At 46.0% G+C, this 18,897-nt stretch overlaps 1 protein-coding gene across 24 annotated transcripts in view; it reads left to right on the top strand.

Annotated features, from left to right (window-relative positions):
* The window catches only part of FARS2 (phenylalanyl-tRNA synthetase 2, mitochondrial), a 495,105-nt gene that overhangs the window by 90,382 nt on the left and 385,826 nt on the right, over window positions 1-18,897 (top strand). For 21 of the 24 annotated variants that reach the window (XM_070074462.1, XM_089334501.1, XM_089334500.1 and 18 more), the window contains one exon: window positions 12,236-12,872. The exons of the other annotated variants lie outside the window; for them this stretch is intronic. In XM_070074462.1, coding sequence (XP_069930563.1) covers window positions 12,258-12,872 — 615 coding nt within the window. In that variant the 5' untranslated portion in view covers window positions 12,236-12,257. The remainder of the gene's footprint in view (window positions 1-12,235; window positions 12,873-18,897) is intronic. 24 annotated transcript variants of the gene reach the window in all.

The raw sequence follows: 18,897 nt of genomic DNA, 5'->3' as shown, positions 1-18,897 counted from the left end.
CATCAGCAAGAAAATTTTAAACTGTGTTTATAGCTTCTGATTGAATATTTCCAGTACTGCGTACTAGTTGTTCCCAGACTTAGGTCGTGTCAGAATCACCCTGACCAGCTGGTCAGCTGGCATTCCTGGGGCAGGGCCTGAGAGCCTGTATAACCAGCAGTTTCTCTGATGATATGGCACTGAGGTAGCTGCTGTTGGCACCATACTTTGAGAACCAGTGTTCTCTTTAAAAATCACTTTAAGGTTGTTTATAAGTTTGAATTTCCTGGGAAACACAGTTGTGGATAAAGCTCAGTCCATACTACATAATTATTTAAAAAATATTTTCATTTTGACCCATACTTCCTGGGAGTCCCCTCCCTTGGCTGGAATTGAGCGCTTACTCTTAGAATTCTTTGCTTTTGAATAATTACTGTGCCAGTCCCTCCTGTGGGAATCTGCTCTCGGTTTCATCAGTGCAGAGAGACTGCAAATACTTGTGAGCATTTGCATTTTTTAGTTCATTCGTCTTTAATTTTATTTTGCTGCCTTTTCATTATTGGAACCCAAAGCTTGATTTTGCTTTTTTTTTGAATTATTAATGTATTTAATGCTGTTTTCTCTGGAGGCTGCTCAGTTCACACACATGCACATACACTACGAAATTTAACAGATTGAAAGGTCCTGGAGTGAAACGTAGATTTCTCTTCTTCCTTTGTCTCCTAGCCACGTTTTCGGGAGACATCTTCTGTTATCAAAATCTCGATAGGCATTCATGCACATTATCTGTGCGTTTTTGAATTTGCCTGTTGACATATATCTGTAACCTCAGAATCAGTACTTGAGCTACTTTCAGGGTCGTTTGCATGGTCTACGTAGTGTTCTTTTCTCCCATTTTGGAGCCTGTTTCCCGGTAGTGCGGCTGTTTACAATGGCTTCCACGGCAAAGTGCTGACGTGCTGTCTAGCGTCCCTGCGCGCAGGAGGGCTGTGTCGGGCTCCTGAGGAAACGTGCTGGAAGCTTCATTCTGGGAGGCAGGAGTCGCAGTGCTGCTGCCTGGGATTCAGTATTAATGAGTTAACCATATCCGAGACTATCAAATAGGGAGTCTTCAGACAGAAACACACATCAGAGTAGGTCACGTAATGATCAGTTGACAAAAACGTGACCGAGCCTGCTTGTCCGTAGGAGCAGCGTTCTGTGGTGCAGTGTCCTTGCAGCTTTGCAGAGCGTCACTGCCGTGAACGCTGAGAATCAGCTGTCGGCATCGTTTCCTGCGTAGCGTGCGGTGCTGGTGCCGTGTGTTCATGTGAAGCCACGGGCCTACAGAGGTTCCACGGGGAATTCCAGGGCCAATTTTATTTTGTCCTGTTTTTAACAGGAATTGTAGCCGAGAGCACGATATGATGGTGCTGACTGGAGCAACTCAGGGCTGACGGATCTCTCGTGTGTGTGGGCATGAATTCCACCTTTCTGCCATCTTGCCGCTGTGTTCAGAGTAACACCTGTGAATAATGAATTTAAAAATGTTTGATTTCTATCCTTGTGAATGCCTTGCCAAATAAACTTGAGTGCTGTGCTTTGCTTTTTAAAGACCTTATCATTAGACCAATGTGACATATATGTCCATAATGAGTTGACATAGAAAGACATTTGGGGCTAGTGTTGGGGTGTAGTGGGGGAGGTCACCGCCTGTGATGCTGGCATCCCACGTGGGCACTGGTTCAAGTCCCAGCTGTTCCACTCCCAATCCAGCTCCTATCAACATGCCTGCGAAAGCAGCTTGGGCCCCTGTGCCCGTGTGGGAGACCTGGAGGAGGCTCCTGGCTCTTGTCTTAGATCTGCTCAGTCCTGGCCGTTTCAGAGTCAGCCAGCGAGAGAGAGAGATATCAAATGGCCACAACAGCAGGAGCTGCACTGATCTGAAGCCGGAGCTTGGAGCTTCTTCTAGGTCTCCCACGTGTGTGCAGGGGCCCAAAGATTGGGCCAGCTTCCACTGTTTTCCCAGGCCATAGCAGATAGTTGGATTGGAAGTGGAGTAGCCAGGCCTCAAACTGACACCCATCTGGGATGTCTGCACCCTTGTGGGAGACCTAGAGTAGGTTCCTGGCTCCTGGCTTCAGATCAGTTCAGCTCCGGCTGGTGCGGCCACCTGGGAATGAACCAGCGGATAGAAGACTCTCGCTCTGTCCTTCTCTCTCTGTGTAACTCTGACCTTCAAATAATAAATAAATCTTTCACAAAAAGATGATTGGGTAATGAAAATCCTGATAGCATTTATATGCCATGAGTGAAGTGTGTACAGGAAATAGGGAGATGGAAAAAGTGGCTGGCCCAATTCTCCCTGAGGTGGGTGCAGGACCTGAGGAAAAAACATGTCTGGAATTATGAATTATATCACTGGGAAGATGTGTTCTGATTAGAAGAGAAATCTAAAAAGATCTTACCAAGTTCTCATTGAGAGCAGCGAGACAGGCCTGTCAAGGAAGGTGCTAGAAATAGCACGGGTGAGCTGGAAGCAGAGGAGACTCAGAGGACCTGGGTGTCCATCCTGATTGTCCATCTTAGGACTTTGCTTATTTAGTGGACTTGACTGTGCACAGTTACCGTCTGTCTCTCATAGTGTAGTGAGGGTGACATGAAGAAGCAGAGTGAAGGAGGATTCTGGAATGAGGATGATGCCACTCAGAGGAAGGGAGCTGCCTCAGGCTGTGAGCCTCCACTTAGTACTTGTGGACAGAAGACCGGCAGAGCGTTTGTTTTCGGTAATTTATTCTTTGCTCCATAATCGGCTAGAGCCCAGGATTTTTTATACAATGACTTTATTTAGAGAATCTTAGATAAAATCAATTTATTTAGATTATTTAGGAGAAAATTTTTAACTGGAGGCTATTTCTTCTCTGTAACAGTAATATTTATAATTGCTTTAAATAGTTTTTAATATGCAGTTTAGTCAGTTTATTTAAAACAAATTTTAATTTTACTTGCCATAATCATTCTGCTTCCTAAATTATTGCAGGTTGAAAACTTCATTCTTTTTATTAGCCCTATAGTTTTAGTTTTAAAACTATTGTACATGTATATTAGTAAGATTATTATGAAGTTATTTTTAAGAATTTTATTTATTTAAAAGTGAGAAAGCTCCTGTTCACTGGTTCATCCCCTGAATGTCTGCAGCGGCCAGGGCTGAAGCCAGGAGCTGAGAACTCAATCGAGGTCTCCCACATTGTTGTCTGGAACCCAGTTAATTGAGCCACATTAATTTTACCTATTTAAGGCTGGCGCCACGCCTCACTAGGCTAATCCTCCGCCTGCGGCGCCAGCACCCCAGGTTCTAGTCCCAGTTGGGGCGCCGGTTCTGTCCTGGCTGCTCCTCTTCCAGTCCAGCTCTCTGCTGTGGCCAGGGAGTGCAGTGGAGGATGGCCCAAGTGCTTGGGCCCTGCACCCCATGGGAGACCAGGAGGAAGCACCTGGCTCCTGGCTTCAGATCAGCGCAGCTCCGGCCGTGGCGGCCATTTTGGGGGTGAACCAATGGAAGGAAGAAATTTCTCTCTGTCTGTCTCTCACTGTCTAACTCTGCCTGTCAAAAAACTTTTCTTTTTTTAACTATTTATAGGTATAGTGTGCTTTTTCAATATGTGCATGTGTAATGCTTGGATCAAGAGAATGAGTGTACCCACCAACCTGGCTATCTATTGTTTCTTTTGGTTGGCAACCTTGAAAATTCTCTAACCAGCATTTCTGATGTTGGATTTCCATTCGTTTCTAAGTTGAGACACTAAAGAACATGAGGGATGATTTTGGTGTTTTTGTGTCACAGAGTTTTGAGATTTTTATATGCGTGGACCTTGACATATTTAGGAAGGCATTCATCACAAAGAAAATTGGTAGCATGAACTTAGTTTTAATAGATGATTCTTTTTAAAAATGAAAAATAGTGAAAGAGTGGGAATCACTGCGGTTCCAAACACAATGATAGCTTTAGACACTTGTTAATAAATCTTCAAATTAATTCTGCAAGCTCTTTGGTCTGCAGCCATTCCCTCAAGCTTTCGTTTAATTATGGATTTTAACCTTTTGACTTACAGTTGCAAGGCTGATTTCTCTTGGAACTGAACACTGTGATTTGTGTTTAAAAACAGCCTTTAAAAAGTTGTATTTTTTCATTTGTTTTTGTGTTCATCACAAGGTACTTTTCTCATGGGTACGCTTCCATTCCTGAATAATTAAGGAGTTTCCTGTGTGAGAGAACACCTTCAATACACCATTTGTTAGCAAAGAGTGGTACTGCTAGTCATTGCTCAGCTCAATTATAATGATGAGAAGACGTCTCTTCTGAATGGTGTGGTGGCATTGTATATTCAGATCGGAATTGTGTTTAGAATTGCTTGTCCTGTTACTCCCCTGTAACACACACACACTTAGTTTTTGACAAAAGATTTTATCAACACAAAAGGTGACTACCACAGGAGAATACTGAGGTACCAAGGGAGTTCTCAGGTTTCTGATCCCTATGATGCCCTGGCGCTGTCTCTCACAGGGCTTGCCCTCTGTGCGACTGCCAAGTTCATGCATAATTGTCTTGACAAATGGCATACTCATTAATGTTGTAATGGGTCTTTGCCAACCTTTGGAAGCCATGTGCCCCAGGCAGCAAAGTCCAGTGCCAGTTTCTTGCTGATGGCTATAAACTGTGCTATAAATATGTTGCTGAGACCAATGATGGATAAATAATCATTTGAATCAAAAATTACTAACATTTATTCATGAAATCCAAGAGCATTTATGAACGGTACTCGGCTGCTGGTGTTTGAAGCTGCAGACCGTCTTGTGGTGGAGCTGCAGCTTCCTGCCTCAGGCACTCTCACTCACGTGCTCCAGAATCGACCAGAAGGCATCCTGATGAATCATTGTAGAAAATAGTTTGTACACTTCACGATCTTCAAGGCTGTTGACGTGTGCGAGGTAGAAGCAAGGTCCTTGTTTGAATGTGTGATCATCCCTAGGAATTAGATTCTGTGAAAAATGGTGATTGAGTCTAAATGGATCAAGTCCGGGAAAGAGTGCAAGGACGCTTTCAATACAGCTGGTAGAACTGTGTGTTAGTGTGTTCTCCAGACGTTGTTTCGCGTTCCTGCAAGTTAATGATTTCAAAACACACTGTCCATTTGACCCTGCATTGTTTGAATGGTACCACTGTGTGATTTGCTTTTTCTTGAAAATTGTATGAGCACTGCAGTGTGAGAGTCATTTATCATTTTTCATTCATTTATTCATGAATCAAGCACTTCCTCTGAGTAATACTTAAGTACCTGACCATCTGGTAGAAACTATAACTGATAATAATTGAGTAGTTCCTGCCCTGAAAAGGATATTTACTGGTGGAGAGACACACATGTCCTCCTGTAATTCCTACCTGGGTTATTTGGCTTGGAAGGGGTGAATATTTCTGTTGTAAACAGCCAGGCGATTATTTATATTGATTTCAACCATGGCGGCGTGAGGTAACCTCCCCTGGTGCCCAGTTAGTTCCAGCAGAATCTGTTCTTCTGCACTAGCAAGCTGACCTCTTTGTGTTGTTCTCTGTGCATTAGACAAAGTCCCTCCCAGAACAATCCCTACCCCAAGTTGTTCTTAATGTAGCTGTCTAGATGGCAGTTTGTTCACTTGTCCCTGGTGATTGACCTCGTCTGCATGTGGCTATTGCGTTCTTTATAGCCTCCTCTTAGAAAAAGAGCCCTAGCCAGGGTCACGAGGACCAGGAGCCCAGCTTATACACTGTAAACTCTCAAGTCTTTTGTTCTATTGAACCAGAATTCTTTTGTGTTCTTGGATTGCCTGACTTCTTTGGTTTAAGTAGTGTAAGCAGTCTGTACCCTAATCATGTCAGTTTCTCTAAATGTGCCTTGGGTAGTGAGTGGCATGGATTCTTTTGAATTAAGAACATGCTGCTTCTACATACATGATTTATTTATTTCTCCTTTTATTAAATTATATTTTTTTTCTGATCAGTGTTACCTGTCAAATGGATGAGCTCACTTTTATTGAGCTTAATTATTGTTTTGCCACAAAATTAAAATTCAAATACTACCATTTTTTTAAAAGATGATTAGTTTGACCTGCAAAACAACAGAGAGAGTAGGAAAGGAGAGAGGGAGAGGGAAAGTTGCAATTACAGATAGATAGATCGATCGATTGATAGAGAGAGAGAGAGAAATGAATATGATTCTTCCATCTGGTGGGTTGTTCCCTAAATGACTACAACGGCTTACAACAGCTAGGTCTAGGCCAGGCTAAGGTCAGGAGCCAAGAGCTCCATCCACGTCTCCCACATGGGTGGCAGGGTCCCAAGTACTTGGTCCATGTTCTGTCTTTGAAAGCACATTAGCATGAAGCTGGAGCAGAAGGGGAGTTACTTCTGGGACGGAATCTGGCACTGCAGTATGGCAAGCTAGCATTGCAAGCAGAAGCTGTATCCACTGCCCCACAACACTGGCCCTGTAAGACTATTTACAATCCTATATTGACGTACCAGGATTAAAGAAAATGCTGCTTAGGTAGAGTCACCAAATCCTGGGCTTATCCCCCATTGTACAGAGGCTTAGAAGTGAAAGGTCGTGTGGGAAAGTGTCCAAGAGGAGGTAGTAAGGTAGTTTCAGATGGGGCCGGAAGAGACTAGTGAGGGCTTTGCAGCAGAGAAGTGGTACTCGTGTGTATTCTTAGAAGGGCCCCTTGAGTGAGGTTTGGAATGAAGGTTAGGGTTGAAAAGTTTTGATAAGTGACCAGACTGGGGGCCATCTGATATGAAATAGTTGAATTTGGAACAATGGAAGCCTGGGCCCACAATCCCCTGTTTGCAATTCCAAAATCTGTAAGAATTCTAAAAACTGCAAGGTTTTTGTTTGTTTTCATAAATGTGATTGTCTATACATTGGGCTGTGAATTTCATCTGAACTGAGTTGATTTGCTAATTATTTTAAGATGCACACTGGTCATATTGATGTCTGCTATTTCCTGACGTTTTGTTGGCTTTCTCGCTATGTGTGAGAGAGACTGAATTAGATTGTATGAAAATGATAAGAAGAGTGAGAGACAGCTTGTGGGGAAGAGTCAAAAGAAGGAGTGGAAGGATCTATTGTTAGCAGTAACACAGAAAGTAGAATTATCGTAAAACTGATCGTGGGATGTCCTTCAGCTGTCTTATATAGGGAAACCTCTATTGCATACCTCAGAAAGAGACAAATGGTGGAATTGTTTTTTCAATGACAATGATAACCAGGTTTTACTGAAATATAGGAAAACATTGCATAGCTAAAAACAAAGGTGCTGATTGTGCATTAATAGGAAGGCTTGGATAGTGAAGAATTGAAAATGTGCCAGTGACTGTTTTATTGGTTATGAAGAAAACTTATATACCATAAACAATGGAATGTGAAACATAACAGATTTCTCAGGGATTAGCTGCAGAAATTTAAGAAGCTTTGGGGTATAAAATATCTGGAAGTGCACGTTGAAAAAGCTTTGCTCATCAGAAGCTAGCTGGAAATCTTATTGATGAATTTGCTATGAACACATTCATGGAAAACCTTAGTCTTGAATAAATTTGCAGTGGTGATGAAATACTGTATATTGTTAACCACGTTTCTAGAAAATATTGATGCTGACTGTTGAAAAAGCAGCAACTACCTTTAAGGATGCTAACTGTAGGGTTATTGGATGTGCTATTGTTTGGAGATTAAATAGAGGATGGGGACAAAACCCACTTTATGAGAGTGGGTCTGTACCAAACATCTATTTGGTATAGAATCAGGTATTGTCAATTTCCTAGAAAATCCAGATGTCTTGGAAAAATAGCGCTGAATGATTAGCATTAGGCTTATGACAGTTGATTCATAGCAAGGGAAAGAAAATTGGAATGGCAAAGAAATATTTCATATGCCAAGTATCTCGCCTACATTGTCGTCAAACATAATTGCCTATCTGGTCACTGAACACAATTAAATTACTTTGAACAGAGTTATTTATACTGATGGTCTCTTGTTATAAATGGGTTTAATACAATCCATTAATATGTCTGGAACTCAACAAATATTTTAAAATAACTTTTATGTCAGTTTTGTTAAATTCGAAAATTTAAAGTGTAATAGATGTCCATTTACACAATTTAGAAATGTATAAAATAGAAAATAAGTATTAGAGATAATTACTCTTATATCTTTCCACAACTTCCATAGTTCTCCCTCTGTTTATATCCACTTGTAAACACATGCCTACTACGCCAACAGGTAGATAGATTTATGTAGTTCATGTCATACAAACAACTTTATATCCTGCCTATCATTTTACAGGTACATAGTTATATCATTAAACTTCTTGCAACTGTGAAATTTAATGACTGCATACTGTTTTACCCTATGGTTCTTTAATTTGCTTCATTATTCCCTTGGGGGACATTTATGCTCATGTTGTTTATAATTTTTTGTTATAAATTATACTATTATGAAAGTCCTCTGTGTTTAACTTCTGTCTTCAGTCATATTATTTTCTCTCGCTAAACTCCCAGAAGGGTAATTGTCTTGTCAAAGGGCATGAAAAGTTTTAAGTCTCTTGATAACGTGGAATTGCTTTCCAGAAAGGTTACACCAATAACACTCTCTCCAGCAAATGCCTGCGTGTAACCATTCTCTTTGTTTGCATATTAGTCAGCAGGAACAATGAAAGACTCTTGACTTGTGTTTATGAGTAAAACTTAATGGAAGCCAACCATTATCCTACCATTATTTAGTAACATGTGTCTCTACGTGTTGGTTGAATTCCACTTCATGTTTTTCCTGTAAGAAACTGTGTAAGTACTGCATCTGGAGGTAATAGATGTATTTGATCATTTTGTGTGATTGTGACTGTGTTGCTAGCCATTGGCCCTTTTTGGTAAGCTGATTGTGTTTTCGAGAAACTATTAGTTCCGTGGAGTTCACACACGATTTAGTTATTCCTGTACAGACAAGAGTGAAGGAGGTTAAAAAGGACTGTTGAAACCTTTATCAAGCTCATCCTGACAACAAACATTTATTCAGTGTTTTGCCAGTTCCAGTTACCGTGCTAGATGTGTAGTGGCCCAAACAGAAGACAACCTAGGAATCTGAGTGCACTCCACCATCAGGTGACGGGTGCCTCAGTATCTTCTGAAATGTTATTTCTTAAAGCAGCCTTGTAGAGAAGTGGTCCTGACCACCGTGTCCCCCGTAGGACACCCCAGGCAGCGCCTCTACACTTAAGTACCTGATGTCCGAAGCTCTTCTGTCTGTGGCCACTGACAAGCACACTGAAAGTCGTCAGATGAACCAAAATATACTGATTTGGATTCTCAGTGCATTTAGTCCTTTCCTCTAGAACTTCAGCTTTTCTCTTACACACTGGACAAGCAGTTCAGTGCCACGTGACGAGGATCTAGTTCAATCCCTTCACCGTGAGACGGGGACCGTTTTCCCACTTTACAGATGAGGGCCAAAGAGGTCCATTAATGTGTCCAAGGATAACACATGGTGCCTGAGGCCGCATTAGGCTCAGATCCACAGCAGTGTCTCTGCACGCCTGGCCCAGTCCCCACCATGCTGGCTCCCTGCTCTTCTCACAGGGGCCTCAGGGGTCTCTCTTCTCCATTTGTGCTTCTGCTGTTCATGGCTCTGTCATCTACCTACGTCTGTGACCAGGAACATTTTATTGGTAGTATGGAAGAATTTTCACTGGGTTGGACTAAAATGGACTCAGAAGATTTTTTTCCGTGACGGACCACTAAGCATGTTAGGCTTTGTTGGCAGTATAATCTCTGTGGTGTCTACTTAATCCTGCCACTGTAGCAAAAACCAGAAATGCAGACAAATGTGCATTGCTGTGTTCCAACAAACTTTATTTCTAAACACGAACTTGCTACACTAGCCCCTTAGGTTTTGAGTCAAATATTTCTTTCATTTTTGCTATCCAATCTAACATTTTATTGATTTTATTTATTTATGTGTTCCTTCATGAATATGAGACTCCTTGGTGTGTAGTGTGGATTACTCAGATACAATAGAAGTTAAAGGAGGTGATTGGAGAGTTGTGGTTTGTGTCTTGTAGTCGGGTCTTTGATGAGAAGTACTTAGCTAGTCCGTGTTCTGAATTTTGGTGTTTACGATGGGTTTGGGCCAGTGAGGCTGACAACCTTTGATGCCTGGTGAACATTGGGACGGGACCTTGAGGGGGCAAGCACACTGTGACAGTGGTCCAGAGTCCTCACTGCCATCTGTGCATTCCTGCCCTTGGGTGTACCACTCGCTCAGCTAGCCCTAGGTCTGTGTCCCCTGTGAAATCTGTGACCTCGTGGTCAGTGCTCTGTCTTGTGGCTGCCTGGTGCCCTTTCTCCAATGAGTTCCGGCTTGTGTCTGGCTTATTCTGATTGTATAGTAGCAGTTTCCCTTTCCACAACACAAAGATGTAATTGATGGGATGCTAACCTTGGTGTGGAGTTTCAGTGATGTGACCAGCTGGGAGAATAAGAAAGATTTAAATTTGTACAACTAGTTTCAGCTGTCCACTGGTATAGTCTGTCACTTTGTGTAAATACTTCTGTTATTTTTCCATTTTAATTCTTTAAAATGTTGGCAATAACCACCACCTAAAGTGGTATATTTTATGCAGATCATTAAAAACAAAAACGGTTGTTGATGTCACTTTAAGATCCAGTGAAATCATTCAGAAGTTTGCTGCATCAGAGGTGGGCAGAACTTTGTATTCACCAGGACGAAAGCCCGAGACAGGGATTTCTGGGTCTGCGTGTTGTCCTTTACTCAGGTCCTGGTCATAGTTGGTCCTTCCAAGGTTTTTGGTTCTAGGATATCTAGATGCTATCGGGGCCGGCGCCACGGCTCACTAGGCTAATCCTCCGCCACGGCTCACTAGGCTAATCCTCCGCCTTGTGGCGCCAGCACACCGGGTTCTAGTCCCGGTCGGGGCGCCGGATTCTGTCCTGGTTGCTCCTCTTCCAGGCCAGCTCTCTGCTGTGGCCAGGGAGTGCAGTGGAGGATGGCCCAAGTGCTTGGGCCCTGCACCCCATGGGAGACCAGGATAAGTATCTGGCTCCCGCCATCGGATCAGCGCGGTGCGCCAGCCACGGCGGCCATTGGAGGGTGAACCAGTGGCAAAGGAAGACCTTTCTCTCGGTCTCTCTCTCTCACTGTCCACTCTGCCTGTCAAAAAAAAAAAAAAAATAAAATAAGAAAATAGATGCTATCGCATTTAAAGTCTTGTCCCAGCTGTGCAGTTTGGAATATGATAATGTGCTAAAGATAATTTTCTACAAAGCCAAGAATGTAAGTGACGGGAGGGACATCTAGAGGTTAGGGATCTGTAAGTGACGTTTAAGACCTCGTGTGGTAGGAGCTGGCATTGTGGTGTAGTGGGTCATGCTGCCACCTCTGATGCAGGCATCCCGTATGGGTGTCGCTTCAAGTCCCGGCTGCTCCCCTTCCTATCCAGCTCCCTCCCTCCCTGCTGATGGCCTGAGAAAAGCAGTAGAGGATGGCCCAAGTGCTTAGGCCCCTGTCCTTGTGTGGGAGACCTGGGTAAAGCGTCTGGCTCCTGGCTTCTGCCTGGGGCAGCCCCCAGATGTTGCAGCCATCTAGGGAGTAAACCAGCAATGGAAGATCTCTCTCTGTCTCCCCTTCTCTCCGTAACGCTTTCAAAAATAAATAAATAAACCTTAAAAAAAGAAAAAAAAGACTTGGTGTAGTAAACCTTAAGCCTCTGCCTTAGTCTGTTTTTGTTGCTGTAACAGAATACTGCAAGCATGGGCAATTTATGAAGGAAATAAATGTGTTTCTCAGGGTCGTGGGGGCTGGGGGTCCAAGGTCAAGTTCCGGCCTTCCTTTGGTGTCATCCTGTGCTGGAAGACAGAGAGGATGGGGTCTGAGATAATCCATTAACGTGAGCCCCCTCCCACAGGAGCAAACCTGCTCCCCAAGTCATGGCAGAAGTCACGTCTCCAAGGTCAAGCGCTTAGTGGTGTCATGATGACAATTAAATTTCAACATGAGTCTTGGCAGACATGTTCAAAGCGGAGCAGGCCCTGTCAGCAGTTGCTTAATTGGATCTTCCAGCTGTGCTGAGGCGGTGGTGCTGGGGAGCCTGTGTGTCAGGACAGGGAGGGGCTGGTGGCAGGCAGGGAGGACTCGCTTGATTGGCAGAGACTTGACTTGTGCTCCACGTGTGCCCTTTCCAGAACCTGAGAAGCAGTTTCTGCAATGGCTTGCCCAGTTTTCGGGAGAGTTGCACGCGCACGTGCCTATGTGGTGAGAAAGGCCAGTCACTTCTGCAGTGTCCCTCAGCATCGGGCCTGGGGTTCAAGGCCTGCGACATCGGGATTTGCTGCCCAAGGAACGCGAGGCTCCAGCGTGGTCGAGCTGCTTGGGAAATCCTACCCTCAGGATGACCACAGCAACCTCACCCGGAAGGTCCTCTCCAAGGTGGGCAGGAACCTACACAACCAGCTGCATCACCCTCTGTGGCTGATCAAGGAGAGGGTGAAGGAACACCTGTACCAGCAGTACGTGGGGCGCTCTGGGTCCCCGCTGTTCTCCGTCCATGACAACCTGTCCCCCGTGGTCACTACCTGGCAGAACTTTGACAGCCTGCTCATCCCAGCCGACCACCCCAGCAGGAAGAAGGGGGACAACTACTACCTGAACCGGACTCACATGCTGCGAGCACACACGTCGGCACACCAGTGGGACCTGCTGCACGCGGGCCTGGACGCCTTCGTGGTGGTGGGTGACGTGTACCGGCGCGACCAGATCGATGCGCAGCACTACCCGGTTTTCCACCAGCTGGAGGCCGTCCGGCTCTTCTCCAAGCACGAGGTGAGTGTGCACACCTCTCTCGCTGTTGCAGGCCAGCAGGGCCAGTTTGTGCTGAGGTCCCTGAAGGTTATCTCAGGAAACCAGGACAGCGGTCCCTGGTCCCCTTTGCATTAGCGACCCAGCTCTCGCTCTCTCTTTCTCTCTCTCTTTTTTTTTTTTTTTTTTTTTGACAGGCAGAGTTAGACAGTGAGAGAGACAGAGAGAAAGGTCTTCCTTCTGTTGGTTCACCCCCCAAATGGCCGCTGCGGCTGGTGCACTGCGCCGATCCGAAACCAGGAGCCAGGTGCTTCCTCCTGGAAGGGGGCCAAGCGCTTGGGCCATCTTCCACTGCCCTCCCGGGCCACAGCAGAGAGCTGGACTGGAAGAGGAGCAACCAGGACAGAATCCGGCGCCCCAACCGGGACTAGAACCTGGGGTGCCGGGGCTGCAGGTGGAGGATTAGCCTAGTGAGCTGCGGCGCTGGCTGACTCAGCTCTCTCTAATGCCAGCCTTTGTGCAGGCCCCACTACCCTGGTTTTGGACTGATTTGCTGTGCTGGTAATTGCAGAAATCCGTAAGCCTTCGTCTTCGCTGTCTTTCCCTGTCCATGCCATCCATGCCCAGCGACCGTTCTCTGCTTCACTGTTTCCGTCTGTATAGTCACTGGCTCGGTTTCACCCTTGGTCTGACCCTGAAGCCTGTACTCAGGTCCTTCCACTTGTCGGTTGGTAGAAGTTAGCTGTGTTTCAATGTGTTAGAGGCGCATGCATTTCTTACAGACTCGAGGGTGTGAGCAGTGTATGTCTTGGGCTGTAAACTTTGTTCTTGTCCCAGTACACTCTCTCTGTACCTGTCCTGCATCGCACGGTGGCATGGAATGTCGCAGTCGTTGCTCTTCCTCAAGTATGTGTTTGGCTGCATTGAACCGTGGATCGGGAAGACAGATTCTGGACATTCTCGAAGTAACTAATTCTTCACATCTGTTATCATAACACGTTGGGTGTGTAATTTTCCCCATCAAATTATGCAAATTCCTAAAAGCTTAAGTTCACTTGCTGTATCACTTGTCCTTCATTCGTGTGTCTTAAAAAGTGTCTGTTTTCTTATTTGGTTGGAGGCAGAGCTCCCATCCGCCAGTTCGCTCCCCAGATGCCTCAGTAACCTGGCTGGACCGAGTGGGGAATGAGGTCAGGTCTCCCATGGGGTGGCAGGGACCCAACCCTTTGAGCCAGCTGGCAAGAGACTGCAGCCGGAGCTGGAGCCAGTTATCCTACCGTGCAGTCTGATACGTGATGGAGGCTTCTCAGCCGCTAGGCCAAATGCCTGCTCCTTGTTTTCAGACAGCCTCCATTCTGGTGTAAGGAGCTAATGGAATCGCACTCGGCACTGAAAGCCTTTCACTTTACTTCTGTAGCATCGCTCCTTCCAGACATGTGCCTTGGAACAGGGGAATTACTGTCATCCCAAAGTGCAGTCCTTCAGGCACAAGATAAATGGGCAGTGGAAGGAGTGTGGGGTCCTGAGACTAATAAATAACTTATTGTTTTGTGTGTTAAATGCTTTGGTTTTAGGTAGCAGGAGACAACTGAACGGGTCTGTCCTCTCCTTCTGTTTGCCTCAGGATGTGCTGTTATCCTGTGAATCTGGTAATGCAGCAGTAGGTTAGCCTTACACAAAAGGCCATCAAGGCTGCGTCTCAGGGGAGCTGAGAACTGCAGGAACAGTAGCTATTAATAAGGACACCACATATTAGGGAAATAAAGGGAAATGAACAACGATGGCTCAAAGTCTGGGAATATGAGCACGCGGTAGAATGCCACTTACCTTAATGTGCAGGAACAAAGCTGTGATGCCAGCAGTGTGATTCCAGGGCACAGCCCTGGACAGGGGCCCAGCCCAGCCTCGCTCGTTAAAGAAATGCTAAAGGCAAAGCGTGCAGATGAGCTAGCCCGCGCGCCCTGGAGGGGCAGTGACCAGTGCAAGACCAGGGCAGCATTTCATGGAGGGGAAATGCAGGCTGCCGAAGGAGGTGGAGAACTAGAAGTGGGTGGGGAAACCGGCCCTTGTCTTGTTTCCTGTGCTTTGGGCCCATCTCGTTCAGCAAGTACCATGCATGGCCCATCTGACGATGTTGCTCTGAGTTTTGGCGTAACAGTTTAAGAATTTCTGCACATACACACACACATATGAATCCGATCTCCTTACAGTTTGATAAGGCGCTTCTGTATTCATTAGCGTAAACATTGTGAGTTAGGTTATTTCCACTTCAACACGAGACAGTCTGAAGGCTGGAAGGGTTTAGTGACTTGGCCTAGGTCGCGGCCAAGCCAGAGCTAAAACTGAAAGTCAGGTTTTCTGAGAACTGCCCATTCTACTTATTCTAATGATTCCATGGAAGTGCTGTGTAGTGGGACCTGCCTGTGACACAAGGGAGCCTTTGTTCCAGAAAGTACGTGGTGGGAGGGGCTGGGAGACAGAGTGGTCTCTGAATCTCTGCTCTCTATTAAAGTATTAGTACTAAGGCTGACCTGATATTCACTCTCAATATGTTTTAAAAGATTTATTTATTTATTGGAAAGTCAGAGTTACACAGAGAGAGAAGGAGAGTCAGACAGGTCTTCCATTCTCTGATTCACTCCCCCACTGCCTGCAACAGCCGGAGCTGTGCCGATCGAAGCCGGGAGCCAAACGCTCCCCCTAGGTCTCCCATGTGGGTGCAGGCGCCCAAGCACTTTGGACATCTTCTGCTTTCCCAAGCACATTAGTGAGGAGCTGGATCAGAAGTAGAGCAGCCGGAACGCAAACCGGCGACCATAGGGGATGCCGGCACTGCAGGTGGCAGCTTTACCCGCTATGCCACAGCACCGGCCCTGGTGATAGTATTTTAAAGCTAAGCTAGTATCTGGCAAAATGAAACATTGCTAACCTTATCTTCATCCCTAGTATTTTTTGCAGTGTTAATCAGTGTTTGAAAGAAAAAAACTTTAAGTCTTTAAGTCTTTTTTTTTTTTTTTTTAAAGATTTATTTATTTGAAAGTCAGAGTTATATAGAGAGAGGAGAGGCAGAGAGAGAGAAAGAGGTCTTCCATCCGATGGTTCACTCCCCAATTTGCCGCAACGGCCAGAGCTGTGCTGATCCGAAGCCAGGAGCCAGGAGCCTCTTCCGGATCTCCCACATGGGTGCAGGGGCCCAAGGACTTGAGCCATCTTCTGCTGCTCTCCCAGGTGATAGCAGAGAGCTGGATTGGAAGTGGAGCAGCCGGGTTTCAAACTGGTGCCCATATGGGATGCTGGCACTTCAGGCCAGGGCATTAACCTGCTGCGCCACAGGGCCGGCCCCAAAACTTTAAGTCTTAAGAAATGAAGACATAGTTATGGGGAGGTTACTAATATTATATAGTTAACATATAATTCATGAATATTCACAGAGAAACAAAAAGAAATGTGTTTCTAGGAGACTTGAGGCAAGGTACTCAGAGAAGTCAACTTTTGAAAGAATTTCAGCACAACCCCCGACTGGTATGGTCCTTCATCAAGACATGTGCGAGTTCACACAGTCCCCCGACCCCAGCCCGCGGTTTGCTGGGTGATGGGCATGGTCACGGGCGCTGCTGCTGCTGGGGGCGTGTGCTCAAGGTGCTCTTCCACAGGCTGGCTCCACCCCTGCGATGCTTCCACCCTGGTGGCGCGAGCAGCCCTTGTTTTGCACAATCCCTTTGGCATCCTTTGTGGTTCATCCTTGTCAGGAAACCAGTCTCATTTATCATCAGAAGATCCCCCTCTTGCTGCCTCTGGTATTCTTCCCCCGTTCCAGATGGTCCGTTGGAGCCCTTCTGCTCTGGGCCTCTTTCCGAGCCTCTCCGCTGTTGCTCTTGCAGTGAGCCCAAGGTAGCGTCTTTATTCCTGCTTTCTGCCCCGAATCGCTCTTCTGTCTCTCCGTGCCTGGCAGGCTTTTATTCCCTACCGTGTGGCTATTGGGTTTGCTTAATAGCCTCCTGTGGAGGGGCTTTGGCGAAGGCATTTTTATTTGGCCTGGATAGATTATAGTCACCATGTTTCCCTAATCTCTTCATTAAAATCGTTTAGGCAGGACCGCCCCAGCAAAGACACACTCAAGTTGAAGCCGCTTTTCTTTTAAAGCATGTTTTTTCTTTGTCCAAATGTTTGTTTAGTTATATCTCTTGATGGTGAAGGGAAAGGCAAGTGGTCCCAGCCAGGAGCCCACAGTCTGTTGGATTTGAGTAATCCCCCATTATGGTCAGACACAGGGGGGTTTTCAGGCCCATTTGAAGAGAGTCCCTGTTTTCTGTGGCACAGAGCGTTTGCTGAGAGTTCTTGCTTATGGCAAGATAGAAACTATTAGCCTCCTGGCTTGGAGTCCGTCTCTGCCCTATTTAAGCATTATTGCCTGTGGTCCTGTTGGGCTTTCAGTGCCTCACTGCGCTCACTGTACCCAACTGGTCAATCAGCTGCCTGAGGACCACTATCTATATTCACTTTTTAAGATTTATTTATTCATTTATTTGAAAGAATCCTAGGGAGGGAGGGAGGCAAGAGAAGCGGGGGAGGAGGAGAAGGAGAGAGAGAGAGAAACACCCACAATAGCCCTGGCTAGGCCAAGTGGAAACCAGGAGCCCGAAACTCCATCTGGTCATTCCATGTGGGTAACAGGAGCCCAGATGTGTGGGCTGCTAATCTGCAGCCTTGAGGGTGCCTTAGCAGGGAGCTGGTCAGAAGCGGAGGAGCTAGGACTGGAACCAGCGCTCTGATAGGAGACGCCGGCGTCCCAGGTAGTGGCTTGACCCATTGAGCCACAGGGCCAACCCCATTCCTGCGCTCTGTCTTCTTTTGGCTTCTGTCTAACGCAGGAACACGCCCAGAGTAGCAGTCAGTACACGTGGTACTCAGATGTCTCCCTCATGGTGGACTCCCGACTCGTGCCCTGCAATACTGGTGAAGAACAGCATCTCGCGTGGCGGTTCCCTTGTCTCCTTTCCTGGCAGGCACCCTGGGAGCTCCTTTCCACGCACCAGCCTTCCACTGTGCTCGGTGTGTCCGAAAGGATGCAGTCACGGGACAGAACACACAGGGTAACTTGATCACGAGAGCGTAATGGTAAGAACTACTAGTTATAACACAGGGTTAGGGTGATTAGGGATTGACTAATAAAAAGTAAAGCTTATAGAATATAGGACTTTCAGACAAGAAAAGTACTTAAAAAAGATATTTGAAAATATAATTAAAGGTTGGGCTTATATTGGGGCAAACATGTTTGAAATCCATGCTTTTTATAAATATGATTTTTCTTTTATCTTTTAAACATCTTATTTATTGGAAAGACAGAGACAGAGATCGTTCTATCCAATTGGTTCATTTTTGAAAGGCTTGTAGTAGTAACAGGGCTGGGCCAGGCTGAGGTGAGGGGTGCAGGACTCAGTCTGGGTCTCCCATGTGGCAGCAGGGAGCCAGGGACTTGAGTCATTCATTTCCAGCTACCTCCAGGGTGCACATTAGAAGGAAGTAGAGTAAGAAGTGGAGACAGGACCCAAACCCAGGCACTCTGATATGGGATGTGGGTGAACTAGGCAGTATCCTAACTCCTTGTGCCAAATGCCTGATCCCATAATAGGCATTTTCTGTGAACTTTTTGAAGACCTCTGTTTAAGGAGCAGCTGCCACTCCCAGGACTGATACTGAGAGCCCAAGGAAGATACCACCACACACACACTGAGTGGTTTGGAAGGGGCACTGGTACCACACTGATGGAACTGCTGCATTTACTGGAAATCTGCCTTCTGGGATGCTGGGAAAGCTGTGTTGGGAGAAGCATTTTCCAGGGATCACTCTGCTGTGGAAATGAACAGGGGGCTACTGGGGGAAGCAGCTGGCCATGCGGGGAGTTGAGCAGCCGCCAGCACTGCAGGGCTGGGTACAAGGAGCATGGGGCACCTAGCAAGGATTCCTTCCTTGGCAGTGTCTCTATGGTGACCTCTGCTGACAGTCTGGCATTTCCAGCTGGCATAGGGAAACTAGCCAGAGGGCCCAC

Source organism: Oryctolagus cuniculus, chromosome 5, assembly GCF_051225735.1.
Source record: "Oryctolagus cuniculus isolate XC-2025 breed Fujian yellow rabbit chromosome 5, ASM5122573v1, whole genome shotgun sequence".
Taxonomy (NCBI): domain Eukaryota; kingdom Metazoa; phylum Chordata; class Mammalia; order Lagomorpha; family Leporidae; genus Oryctolagus; species Oryctolagus cuniculus.
The sequence above is the reverse complement of the archived record's forward strand: the minus strand, read 5'-3'. Positions and strand labels throughout refer to the sequence as shown.